General features: G+C 51.5%; 2 protein-coding genes across 2 annotated transcripts in view; both read left to right on the top strand.

Moving 5' to 3' along the window:
• Positions 1–12988, top strand: part of LOC141082292 (uncharacterized) — a 987535-nt gene that overhangs the window by 145621 nt on the left and 828926 nt on the right. The window lies entirely within an intron of this gene.
• Positions 1744–12988, top strand: part of LOC141082344 (zinc finger protein 213-like) — a 43710-nt gene continuing 32465 nt past the window's right edge. The window contains exons 1-3 of the mRNA XM_073566291.1: positions 1744–1830; positions 5258–5437; positions 5524–5647. Coding sequence (XP_073422392.1) covers positions 1744–1830; positions 5258–5437; positions 5524–5647 — 391 coding nt within the window. The remainder of the gene's footprint in view (positions 1831–5257; positions 5438–5523; positions 5648–12988) is intronic.

The following is a 12988-nucleotide window of genomic DNA, read 5'->3' on the forward strand; positions in this document are numbered from 1 at the left end:
TTGGCCGAATTTGCTTTAAATAATAGAGCTAGTTCTGCCACTTTGATGTCACCTTTTTTTTGTAACTTTGTGTTTCATCCTCGATTTTCCTCAGGGCAGGTGGAGCCCTCTGCCTGCCCAGGTGTTGACACTGTGGTGGAGAGAATGCACCAGATCTGGGACCAAGTGGTGGATAAGTTATCTCTCTCCCAGGAAAAGGCCCAGCGGTTTTCCAACCGACATAGGACCATCGGTCCCCAGTTTAAGGTTGGTGATATGGTGTGGTTATCATCAAAAAATATTGCTATGAAGGTGGCTTCTCCTAAGTTTAAGCCTAGATTTATTGGACCTTACAAGATTTTGGAGATTATTAATCCGGTCTCTTTTCGGTTGGCTCTTCCTGTCACATTTAAAATCCATAATGTGTTCCATAAGTCTTTGTTGAAGAGGTTTGTTGAACCTGTTGTTCCGGGGTTGGCACCTCCAGACCCTGTATTGGTGGAAGGTAACATGGAATATGAGGTAGAGAAAATACTGGATTCCCGTCTGGCTAGACGGAGACTCCAGTATTTGGTTAAGTGGAAGGGTTATGGTCAGGAGGATAATTCCTGGGTCTCTGCCTCTGATATTCATGCCAAAAGATTGGTGCGTGCCTTTCATCGGGCTCACCCTGATCGCCCTGGTGGCTTGGTTGAGGGTTCGGTGACCCTTCTTCAAGGGGGAGGTACTGTTGTGAGTTCATTTTCCCCTTCACCACTCAGGCCCGATGAACTCCCTCTGCTGGTTAAGAAAGGTAGTGAGCCTGATTATCAAACATCTGAGACTAATGATGATGACTGGCTGAGTGGAGTTACTGACTGGATATAAGGCCGCCGACGCCCTTCTGCCCTGCGGGTGATTTCTCTGTGGGATCCTTGGAGACCAGTCTGAATTCCTGCTCTGCTAAAGCTAAGTTTTCTGCTCTGCCTTTTGCATTTGTGCTTTGTCTTTGTTTTGCTGGATTTCTGCCATTCCCTGCTGGGGTGAGCTGAATTCCTTTAGCTCTGTCTTCAGAAAATACCTGAGTGCTGATTTAGTTTTTGAAGCCTAGCTGCTTCAGGGCCTTTTTCCATATCAGCCTGTTGGCTTATGTTTTTCATAGGGTTTTTGCAGATTGCAGACAGCAACCGTCCTTTCCTGTCCTGTATAGCTAGCTTGGGCCCCATTGTTTGCTCAGCCTATCTTTCTATCTGTGTGAGTGTTTTTTCATCTTGCTTCACCGTCATTATATGTTGGGGGCTGCCTTTTACTTAGGGGTCTGCCTCCTACGGTGACTCGTTCATAACACGTCCGTGTGCTGTACATGTGCCGTCCGTGTGCCGTACATGTGCCATCCGTGTGCTGTGCATGTGCTGTCCGTGTGCTGTACATGTGCCGTCCGTGTGCTGTACATGTGCCGTCCGTGTGCTGTATGTGTGCAGTCCGTGTGCTGTACATGTGCCGTCCGTGTGCTGTACATGAGCCGTCCGTGTGCTGTACATGAGCCGTCCATGTGCTGTACATGTGCCATCCGTGTGCTGTACATGTGCCGTCCGTGTGCTGTACATGAGCCGTCCGTGTGCTGTACATGTGCCATCCGTGTGCTGTACATGAGCCGTCCGTGTGCTGTACATGTGCCATCCGTGTGCTGTACATGTGCCGTCCGTGTGCTGTACATGTGCCATCCGTGTGTAACATGGAAAGTCTATGAGAAGCTTTGTAATTCCATTTCCATTATCCACGCGGATGACCAAGATCAGAGTCTCATTATCCCGAGTAGAGAAGTTCCAGAGACAAAGACCCCGTCTGGTCCTAACACGCTGGGGGCCTGGAGTATCCAGCCACGGGGCCCGGATTCTCTCATTGGGGCCCCAGCGTTTCTTGTAGAATAAATCCCTTTCTCACACAGTCCTGTAGTAATGACTTTGTTCTCACGTTTTGTAGGAGGGTTCGTCTAACTCCATCTTATGTTATCAGTATAAGTGCGAGAGACGAGAGACCGACGACTGCAGTTTTACCGTGTGTGTCCGGCGTCGGTTCTACAGCGTGAGAGATGTGGGGTCTGTGACTGAAGCTGGGGGTATATGGGTGTATACAGTGTATATTGAGGGGTCTGTGACTGAAGCTGGGGGTATACGGGTGTATACAGCGCACACTGAGGGGTCTGCGCCTGAAGCTGGGGGTATATGGGTGTATACAGTGTACACTGAGGGGTCTGTGACCGAAGCTGGGGGTATATGGGTGTATACAGTATACACTGAGGGGTCTGTGACCGAAGATGGGGGTATACGGGTGTATATAGAGTACACACACGGCTCCGCTCCGTACACCTCGTACACACACGGCTCTGCTCCGTACACCTCGTACACACACGGCTCCGCTCCGCACACCTCGTACACACACAGCTCCGCTCCGTACACCTCGTACACACGTGGCTCCGCACACCTCGTACACACGCGGCTCCGCTCCGTACACCTCGTACACACGCGGCTCCGCTCCGTACACCTCGTACACACACGGATCCGCTCCGTACACCTCGTACACACACGGCTCCGCTCCGTACACCTCGTACACACACGGCTCCGCTCCGTACACCTCGTACACACACGGCTCTGCTCCGTACACCTCGTACACACGCGGCTCCGCTCCGTACACCTCGTACACACACGGCTCCGCTCCGTACACCTCGTACACACACGGCTCCGCTCCGTACACCTCGTACACACACGGCTCCGCTCCGTACACCTCGTACACACACGGCTCCGCTCCGCACACCTCGTACACACACAGCTCCGCTCCGTACACCTCGTACACACGTGGCTCCGCACACCTCGTACACACGCGGCTCCGCTCCGTACACCTCGTACACACGCGGCTCCGCTCCATACACCTCGTACACACACGGATCCGCTCCGTACACCTCGTACACACACGGCTCCGCTCCGTACACCTCGTACACACACGGCTCCGCTCCGTACACCTCGTACACACAGGGCTCCGCTCCGTACACCTTGTACACACACGGCTCCGCTCCGTACACCTCGTACACACACGGCTCTGCTCCGCACACCTTGTACACACGGCTCTGCTCCGTACACCTTGTACACACGGCTCTGTTACATCCACCCTGTAAACCCCTCCTGACCCCACACAGAAACTTCCCCTCATCCAGCACCATGACAACCAGCACAGCAGAGTCCTGCCCACACTGAGGCCCCTGATCATGTGACCCCTGACTCCGCCCCTCCTGTGACCTCATCACAGGTCCTGTGCACACAGAGCAGCTGTAGAAATCTCCGGGCTCGGGGGTCTCACCAGATTTCGCTCTTTTCTTGCAGGGGCCGCAGTGGATTTCATCCTGGATCCATAGAGCTGAATAGAGGAGCGATGTTCCTTCACTCTGATGGTAATTGATGGTGACGTTTGTCCAACGTCCACGTTACCGAGTAAATCCCCCCAGGACTGCAGCCGGTAAAGACCCCGATATCCACAGATGTCCCCTCTAATTGGGGGAAAGGGACAGAAAAGCCTCTTATCCAGAGGGGAAACCCTGAACATGGAGACATCGGCCTCAGATCTCTCGTGTCCTGTTCTTCCAGAAAAGCCTCAAACTTCTGTGTGTGACTCAGAGCTGAGATCTAACGGGAGAGAAGATTCCAGTGCGGGAAGACGGGAAACCTTCATATAGACGGCCGGTGGGGATGGAGGCAGTGACCGACTCTGGCCACATCTGTCTCTGAGAGATGTGGGGTCTGTGACTGAAGCTGGGGGTATATGGGTGTATACAGCTTACACTGAGGGGTCTGTGACTGAAGCTGGGGGTATATGGGTGTATACAGCATACACTGAGGGGTCTGTGACCGAAGCTGGGGGTATACGGGTGTATATAGAGTACACACGCGGCTCCGCTCCGTACACCTCGTACACATGCGGCTCCGCTCCGTACACCTCGTACACACGCGGCTCCGCTCCGTACACCTCGTACACACGCGGCTCCGCTCCGTACACCTCGTACACACGCGGCTCCGCTCCGTACACCTCGTACACACGCGGCTCCGCTCCGTACACCTCATACACACGCGGCTCCGCTCCGTACACCTCGTACACACGCGGCTCCGCTCCGTACACCTCGTACACACGCGTCTCCGCTCCGTACACCTCGTACACACGCGGCTCCGCTCCGTACACCTCGTACACACGCGGCTCCGCTCCGTACACCTCGTACACACGCGGCTCCGCTCCGTACACCTCGTACACACGCGGCTCCGCTCCGTACACCTCGTACACACGCGGCTCCGCTCCGTACACCTCGTACACACGCGTCTCCGCTCCGCACACCTCGTACACACCCGGCTCCGCTCCGCACACCTCGTACACACGCGGCTCCGCTCCGCACACCTCGTACACACGCGGCTCCGCTCCGTACACCTCGTACACACGCGGCTCCGCTCCATACACCTCGTACACACGCGGCTCCGCTCCGCACACCTCGTACACACGCGGCTCCGCTCCGCACACCTCGTACACACGCGGCTCCGCTCCGCACACCTCGTACACACGCGGCTCCGCTCCGTACACCTCGCACACACACGTGTACGACCGACTCTGGCCAAATCTGTCTCTAGAGCCGCAGTAGGAGATGAAGATGTCGTCCTCATCATGAAGGAGTTATTTCTCATGTCGCGTGTAATGAATCTCTCCTGCAGTATTGCTAATGCCGATTCCAGTGTCGGTAATGAGACGAGAATTAGCGTTATGGAAGATGAGTCTATGAGGAACGTGTTCAGCTGCCGACTCCGAGGAGGAAACTGCTTGTTGTCTGTGGCCTAAATATATAGGTTTTATTAGTAGATGTCAGGGAAGAAAACTAAACCCTGTAAGATAATAAATCTCCTCATATGTTTCCCTTATTATCTCCAGTAAGTGTATTATTACACAGGATTCTTATGATGTTACATCGGATCATCTTCTTCTCATTCAGGTCTCTACAATATCGGATCCTCTCAGTGAAGATCTTCTACAGAAGAGAATTTTCCTGATTTACCCATCAAGCATGGATATGGACAGAGACAAGATGGCGGAGAGGATGTTACACCTCACCCTAGAGATCCTCTTCCGTCTCACTGGAGAGGTGAGAGATTCTGATGACGTCACATTCCATCATTCTTATCTATGGGAATAACCAATGGACAGAACTGGAGAGGTGAGGACTCTGGAAATGTCTGTAGTGAGATTTATTAATGTGTCTCTCCATAACCAGGATTACACAGTGGTGAAGAAGACCTCTAGTGATCGCTGTCAGGACCCTGTGTCTGAGGGATGGGGAAGACCCCTGAGCCCAATCACAGGGCCTCCACCTCACCCTCTGATCCATGAGGACATCAATGACCAGAAGATCCTAGAACTCACCTACAAGATGATTGAGCTGCTGACTGGAGAGGTGACACTGCTGGGAATGCTGGGACATTATACAGTAACACTATGAAGAAGGGATCGGGGGGATGACGGTATCATTCTATGTGTCAGGTTCCTATAAGGTGTCAGGATGTCACTGTCTATTTCTCCATGGAGGAGTGGGAGTATTTAGAAGGACACAGAGATCTGTACAAGGACGTCATAATGGAGGTTCCCCAGCCCCTCACATCTCCAGGTAATAGACAGGACTAAATACACACGGCCTATAATTATCTGTATGTAGAGAATGAATTCAGTCCCTGTATGTGTTTCCTCCAGATCTATCCAGTAAGAGGACAACACCAGAGAGATGTCCCCGTCCTCTTCTTCCACAGGACTGTAACCAAGAAGATCCCAGTGCTCCTCAGGATCATCAGGTAGATGGAGAGAAGGTGTCAGGAGATCTCCCCTATGATGTGTAGACGGCTGTGAAGGTCTTGTGTTCCGTCTTGTTTTATCCACCAGTATTATATGTTTTATACTTGTGTAATGAGAACGGTGGAGATGGCAGGATTAGAGCTGATCATAGATGGGACTTCTCCATCTGTCTGTGACTTTTACAATATTTGTTTCAGGGTGAAGATCTGACCCATATTAATCCTACAGAGACATATGTGAGGGGTGATGAGTGGTGTAAAGAGGAGATTCCCACATATGACTACCCAGGTGAGTAGTAACCACTGAATGCAGAGAAGTCACAGATTCCTCTCAGTCACCGGCTGTGGCTGCTTTATCGGTGGTGTAGTCCGGCCATGTTACTGGGACGCCCTCCCAGGGCTGTGGGGTACCGGGCCCGATAAGCTTCAATGGCAGATGTCACAGCAGCTGGGACCTGGCCCGTGGCCCTGGGTGCCCATTGTAAAGGGAAATGTTCAGTGTGCTTATGATGAGTGATTCGTGACGCCACCTGTGGTGTTTGGCAATAGAGATGTAAACCGACGCTGCAGACAGATCCTCTGGGACAGATGGTGTGGTGCAGCAATGATGTTATAGCCCTCCACAGGCAGGGCTGTAGTCCCCGGGCAGTGTAGGTGAAGTGACACTTAGATGGTGTAGTGTCAGGCGCAAGAGATGTAGCAGTGCTGGGCAGGTTGGCGCAGGAATAAGGACACCAGGGCATGTAGTTCCAAAGCTTTACTCACAGTCTGTTGCAGGTACAGGTGCCCGCATCTGTGCCGTGTCCTCCGGGCCAGGAGCTCAGCCAACTTCCAGGCAAGATGAAGTACTCCTTTCCAACACTCCGCCAACATATGTGCCTTTCCTGAACGTCTCCTCTTATAGCACCTTTGAGTGAAGTACTCTCAGTACTGAATTACACTGGAGTTCCTCCTATCAGATGTTCCTATGAACTCTTCTTGTACGGCAGCTTCTGAGCTGGGAAAGCCATCCAGTCTGGCCTAAGCTGTTACTAGTGGTTCAGCTGCTCGATCCTTGTTAACATTCACGTCACTTGGCAAGTGAAAAGGTTTTAAATACTAGAGTAGGGACTGTCCCACAAGGGTTGCCGTGACGTGGCGGGATGGCTTGTACATTATTTTGATCAAAATTATGTTTACTAAATACCCTTATTATTATTACTACCTTTATGCATTATTGGCAGTATATTTTTTACTTTTTAGTTCAGGATATTTGTGTTTTTTGCTTTTTGTTTTCTCTGGTTAATGGTCATGTGTTAATATGCACTTACATTGTGCATACACATTAACTTACTTTCTCAGTTCAGATTTGTTTTTATTTTTATTTTTTTACGGCAGACAGCTGTAGCCTGCTTCGGGGACTCCTTGCTACTAAGTCCCGGCTCACTAATATGTTGCTGTTGTGCCCCCAAGTCTTGAGTGGGAATAAAGTGGTCACTACTTCTATTCCTCCGGTGTCTGCTGCAGGACCATTAGTATCCGTACAACCTCGGGGACCGGACCCCGGCCTTGCGCTTAGAACTTGAAAAGGGTTCTCCTCTAACCCTGGTCTTATTCTCCTCACGTTCCATGCTAATCCTTCTTCCCAATGGAGAATCAAGCTTCCTTTCTCTGTCTCTTTCCTGTGCCAGCAGACCCAGATCACTGTGGCCTGCTGCAGCACTTCCTTCTTCCATCCCTCTCCCAGGGATCTTCTGTGTCTCATACTCTGTCCTTCTACATCCTCACTCACTGACTGAATGAAAGACTGACTGAACGACTGACTCAACTCTTTCCGCTCTTTTATGTGAACTAACTCCACCCACCTCCCAGCACGTTTCATGTTCCAAGCAGGGAGCCATCAAGGGGTGCTATGCTACACTCCAAGCAGGGAGCCGCCGAAGTTGCTTTGCTACACTACTTTGTGGCGTGGGGTTGTAGGTGTTGGAGTGTGGTCAGGTGTCTTCACCTTACCTGGATGGTGGGGTACCACACCTCAGGAGGAGGTGCAGTACCTCTGTGGCGACTGAACCCTCAGGGGTGCCACATTACCATGATCCCCATTTTGCCTCTAGACCACAACATTCTCCTCCACCCAAAACTGTTCAAATGACTTTGGGCATTGAAAGCCCTTTTCTATAGAACTTACAACCAATTACATTTTTTTTTGATCCTAAGGAATTCAGATTACTGCACAATCTCTCCTGAAATGGGGAGCAATATTATTTTCTCTAATCTTCTGCTCAGGATCCATAGTAGCTCCAATGGTCCACCATAAATGAGGGCAACTCTGGTTTACTGTTGTTTAATCTGTATTTGTAGCTTTCAGGTAATGAGATTCTCGTGCTCTGGGGCGGGGCTGTGGGTGGGGCTGTGGGTGGGGCTTTATGTGGTGCTCTGATTACATATTCATCTGTATTGGCTAATGACAGGTCGCTGACCCCTCACTGACCTGCCCCCCATTATTACATAATGCATATAATAGCATTGAAATTATTGGTGATAATGCCTATAATATTGTGGCTATTGGGAGGCTTAGAAAAAAAATTACATCCAGCAAAATGTCAGCGGCGATGGCGGCGCCTGCACAGTAGCATCTATATCAACTTTTTATTGTTAGGAAGTTATAAGGATTAAAAGTTAAACAGCGATTTCTCATTTTTGCAAAAAAATTTACAAAACCATTTTTTTTAGGAACCACCTCACATTTGAAGTGAGTTTAGGGGGTCAAAATTACAGAAAATACCCAAAAATGACACCATTCTAAAAACTGCACCTCTCAAGGTGCTCAAAACCACATTCAAGAAGTTTATTAACCCTTCAGATGCTTCACAGGAATGAATGGAATGTGGAATGAAAATATAAACATTTACTTTTCTTTCACAAAAATGTTCCCCCTCAAATCCCCCCTGAAGTGACCCCATTTTGGAAATGACACCCCTCTGGGAATTCATCTATGGATATAGTGACCATTTTCACTACATGGATGATTTCCAGAAACACGTAGTAGAAGTTTCAGAGCAAAAATTGCAAAATGTCATTGTAGTGCCCAATATATTGTGCCCAGCTTGTGTCTCTGGAGACCTCCCCCCACCTACCCCCGGAAATTGTTAAGTCAGCTCTACTCAAATGTGGTTGTCACTAAATAAACCAAATGCTTGAATGTCAAAACAGTTCAAAAACGTGGTTCTGTGTGGAAGATTGTAAAGCAGTCATGGAGGCTTAAGGCTGGCAGTGATGGGCATTGTGGGTAATAATAGCGGGGATCATGCCTCATTCCTCTCTAGGAGCATACACGACATCTTCTCTGGGGGTTCTTTCTTGTTTCAGTTACTGGGATGAGTGCAATAAAATGTCACTTGGTGAGTCTTCTGACATCTTCACATTCTAAAGGATTGGCGGGGACAAAATTTTCAAAAACAAGATTTTCTCCTTCGCCTCATTGGGGGACACAGGTACTGTGGGTGTGTGCTACTGCCGCCTGGAGGCTGACACTAAGAGTGAAAAAAAGAGGTTAGCTCCTCCTCCGCCGTAAACACCCTCACCCTGATTGCGGGCAGAAACCAGTTCATGTTTTGTGTCCGTTGGAGGCACATGCCTGTTTTTTCTCCAGACTTATTTTTTTTTCTTTTTCCCTTTTTCTATGAAGATGAGACCGGGGCGACGGACCCTATTGAAAGGGTCCGATCTCCCCAAACCAACAACGGGCGAGCACGTGCGAGTGTCGCCTCCACGTATCCTCTCCCGCAACGTGGGACACATCTGGTCCTTTTTTCCCAGACTTTTTTATTTTTTCCATGAAGATGAGATAGGGGCAATGGATCCTATTGAAAGGGTCCGATTTCCCCAAACCATCAACGGGCGAGCACGTGCGAGTGTCGCCTCCATGTATCCTGTCCCGCAACGTGGGACATGATGCCGGACTTAGCCCTGACCTCCCTAAGGTATTGAAACCCTAGGCTGTACAGAGGCACAAGCATAGTCCGTGCGGCTCCCACTGCTCCACCAATGCTAGACTGCGGTGCTGCAAGGCGGCGGACGGTCCCTCTCCTCATCCCTGGAGGGAAAGATGGAGCTAGGGTGCCTGCACTGTCCTATATGTGGCCCCCCTCCCCTCTACCTGAGCTGGGAAGCTGAAGCATCGTCACGGAGGGGGATGGCCGGGGAGGGCTCCTGCAGCAGCGTCCACAGGGATGGAGCCCTTAGCCTTTTCCTCGGGGGTCAGAGCGGCAGCATCCGAAGATAGCACCCCCATCGCGCACGGTGGCGGGTCCTGACGTCCAGCCATGTATCCTCGGCCTGGGACTCCGTGGGAGACGGGTCCACCCACCCCCCGTCACGGGCAGGCGATGTAAATCTAGCCCGCGGTTTCGGTTGGCGTTAGGCCGCAGGCAGAAGTCCCTCCTTCGCGTCACTTCCGGCGGCCTGCCTCCTGTGGCCTGGGTGGGCGCCGAAGAAATTGAGGCCCCGGTTTCGGACCAGCGCTAGGCCGCAAAACTAGAAAGATTGTCCCAAGGATGCCTCTTCTTCTGACGGCCCTCCCGCAGCTGTGGCGCGCGCTTCTTTGAGCTGGAGCAATGCCCGGCACTTCCAGGACACGTGGGGGCACAGGACTGGGGTAAGTGCTGCCCCCCAACCCGAGAGGCCATGCTGCGGGAAAATGAGGAGTGCCCCCCCCAGCGGTCTGCAGTGCTGATGCCGGGCAGATACAGCATGTCTGAAAAAGCGAAGACGCACATGTTTCTATACGCTGCATGCATCTCTTGTCGGGCCGCATTTCCGCGGGCACAGAGCAAGCAATTATGCGAAGCCTGTGATTCCAAACGCGCCCAGGAGCCTTACCCTGCGACTGAGCCCAGTGCAAGTCCCCCGAGTGGGCCCTATCACTGTCGCAGTCCATGGCGTCGCTTACGAGAGCAATCGAGTCCCTTCGTGCCCCAGATGGGGCAGGGACAGTGGCTCGCCTGTGTTAGAGGGGTCCTTTACCTCACAAAAGCATCCGGCCTGCAGGGGCCGCCCTCACTCCAGGCAGACGCGGGGGAAACGAACCCACACGGCGTCTCCCGGTTCATCCGGTGCCTCGGCATCCGTGAGTTCTGCTTCTCGCTCTCCTTCACCAGTAGTCGATAGCGAGCAATGCTCAGACGAGCCCCTTGACCTAGATACTCCGGGGTGTTGAGAAACAGTGGACAGCCTCATTGAAGCCGTCAACCAGACTTTGGGGATTGAGGATGATTCCACCTTGGCTTCTGGCCATAAGGTGTCATTTAAGCGAGTTAAGCAGCCGCATAGAGTATTTTGCACTCACCCAGAATTCGAGGACATAGTGCAACGACACAGGGAACAGCCGGACAGACGCTTCGCGGGCCAGAAGGCGCTCGAAGCGAGGTATCCGTTTGCCCCGGACCTCTGTAAAAGATGGACGGAATCCACAACGGTGGACTCACCCATGTCACGCTTGGCCTCTAAAACCCTGTTATCCGTACCTAGTGGTTCTTCTATGAAGGATCCCACAGATCGTCTCATAGAGAGCTTGGCTCACTCAGTATTTGAGGCATCAGGGTCAGCACTCACTCTCTCCCTCGTTCGCGGCAACGTGGGTGGCCAAGGCCATGATTTCTTAGTCAGAATCATTAAACAAAGCCTTGCAGGATAGGGCCCTACCTGCAGAACTATCAGAGATCGCGAGTCAGATCGCTATGGCTGGGGACTACTTAATCAATGCATCTTTGGATGCGGCCAATTGCGCGGCACTTGCTGACGCAAGCACAATTTCCATTAGGAGAGCTCTATGATTAAGGACATGGCGGGCCGATTCAGCCTCCAAGAAGTCCTTGACTTCTCTACCTTATCAGTGCAGCCTTTTCGGAGAGAAGTTAGATCAGCTCATCTCTGATCCCACCTGAGGGAAGAGCGGTTTTCTCCCTCAACAATAGGTCAAACCGCCAGTTTGTCACCAGTTTCAGGCACGTTTTCGGGCTTCTCGCAACCCCGGGTGGACTACAGCGGCCAATTCCGCCGCTTCAGGTTGCCCCAACCAGGATAGAGATCGACAGGTCTCATATAGAGCCAACCCCTTGGGGAGAATGCGTACTCACCAGCCCAGGTCGAGGGGATCCAGGTCCCAAAGATCTTCTCTTTATTTTTTTTATATAGCGCTAACATATTCCGCAGCGCGTTACAGTTTGCACACATTATCATCACTGTCGCCGATGAAGCCCACAATTCTAGATTCCCTATCAGTATGTCTTTGGAATGTGGGAGGAAACCGGAGTATCTGGAGGAAACCCACACAAACACGAGGAGAACATACAAACTCCTTGCAGATGTTGTCCTTGGTGGGATTCGAACCCAGGAATCCAGCGCTGCAAGGCTGCAGTGCTATCCACTGAGCTACCTACTCTGGTTTCGCCATGTCTGGCTCACCATCGCACATGACACATGGGTAAGAGAGCTGGTGTCCTCAGGGTACAAGATAGAGTTTGTCAGGTACCCCCCCAAGACGGTTTTTTCTTTCCTATCTTCCCAAGGTGGATACCCAGGCAAGGGCTTTGCTAGGAGCCATCGAATCGCTCCACCGCAATGGAGTCATTATTCCCGTGCCAGAACACGAAAAGGCTCATGACTTCTATTCCAACCTATTCACGGTCCCAGAGAGGGACGGGACTGTCTGTTTTGGACCTGAAGCTTCTGATCAAATTCATCAGGGTCAGACATTTCCAAATGGAGGCTCTCCGTTCAGTCATATCGGCCATGGGGCAGGGAGAATACTTGGCCTCTATCGATATCCAAGATGCTTACCTACATATCCCCATTTTTCCTCCGCATCAAAGATTTCTACGCTTCGCCATCAACGGTCTACATTTTCAGTTCGCAGCACTTCCCTTCGGGCTAGCCACCGCCCCCAGAGTGTTCACAAAGGTCATGGCAGTCGTCATGACCATCCTGCACTCCCAGGGCATAGTCGTCTTGCCTTACTTAGATGACCTCTTGGTCAAGGGCCCTTCTATTTGGGCATGCAAGGAAAGTGTCAACATCACGCTAGTTACTCTTTCCCGCTTAGGGTGGTTGGTCAACGTGAAGAAATCATCTCTTGTTCCAGCTCAGAGGATTTCCTTTTAGGATGATCTTCGACACCTTTC

Source organism: Dendrobates tinctorius, unplaced genomic scaffold, assembly GCF_039654945.1.
Source record: "Dendrobates tinctorius isolate UK_male_01 unplaced genomic scaffold, ASM3965494v1 ptg000017l, whole genome shotgun sequence".
Lineage (NCBI taxonomy): Eukaryota > Metazoa > Chordata > Amphibia > Anura > Dendrobatidae > Dendrobates > Dendrobates tinctorius.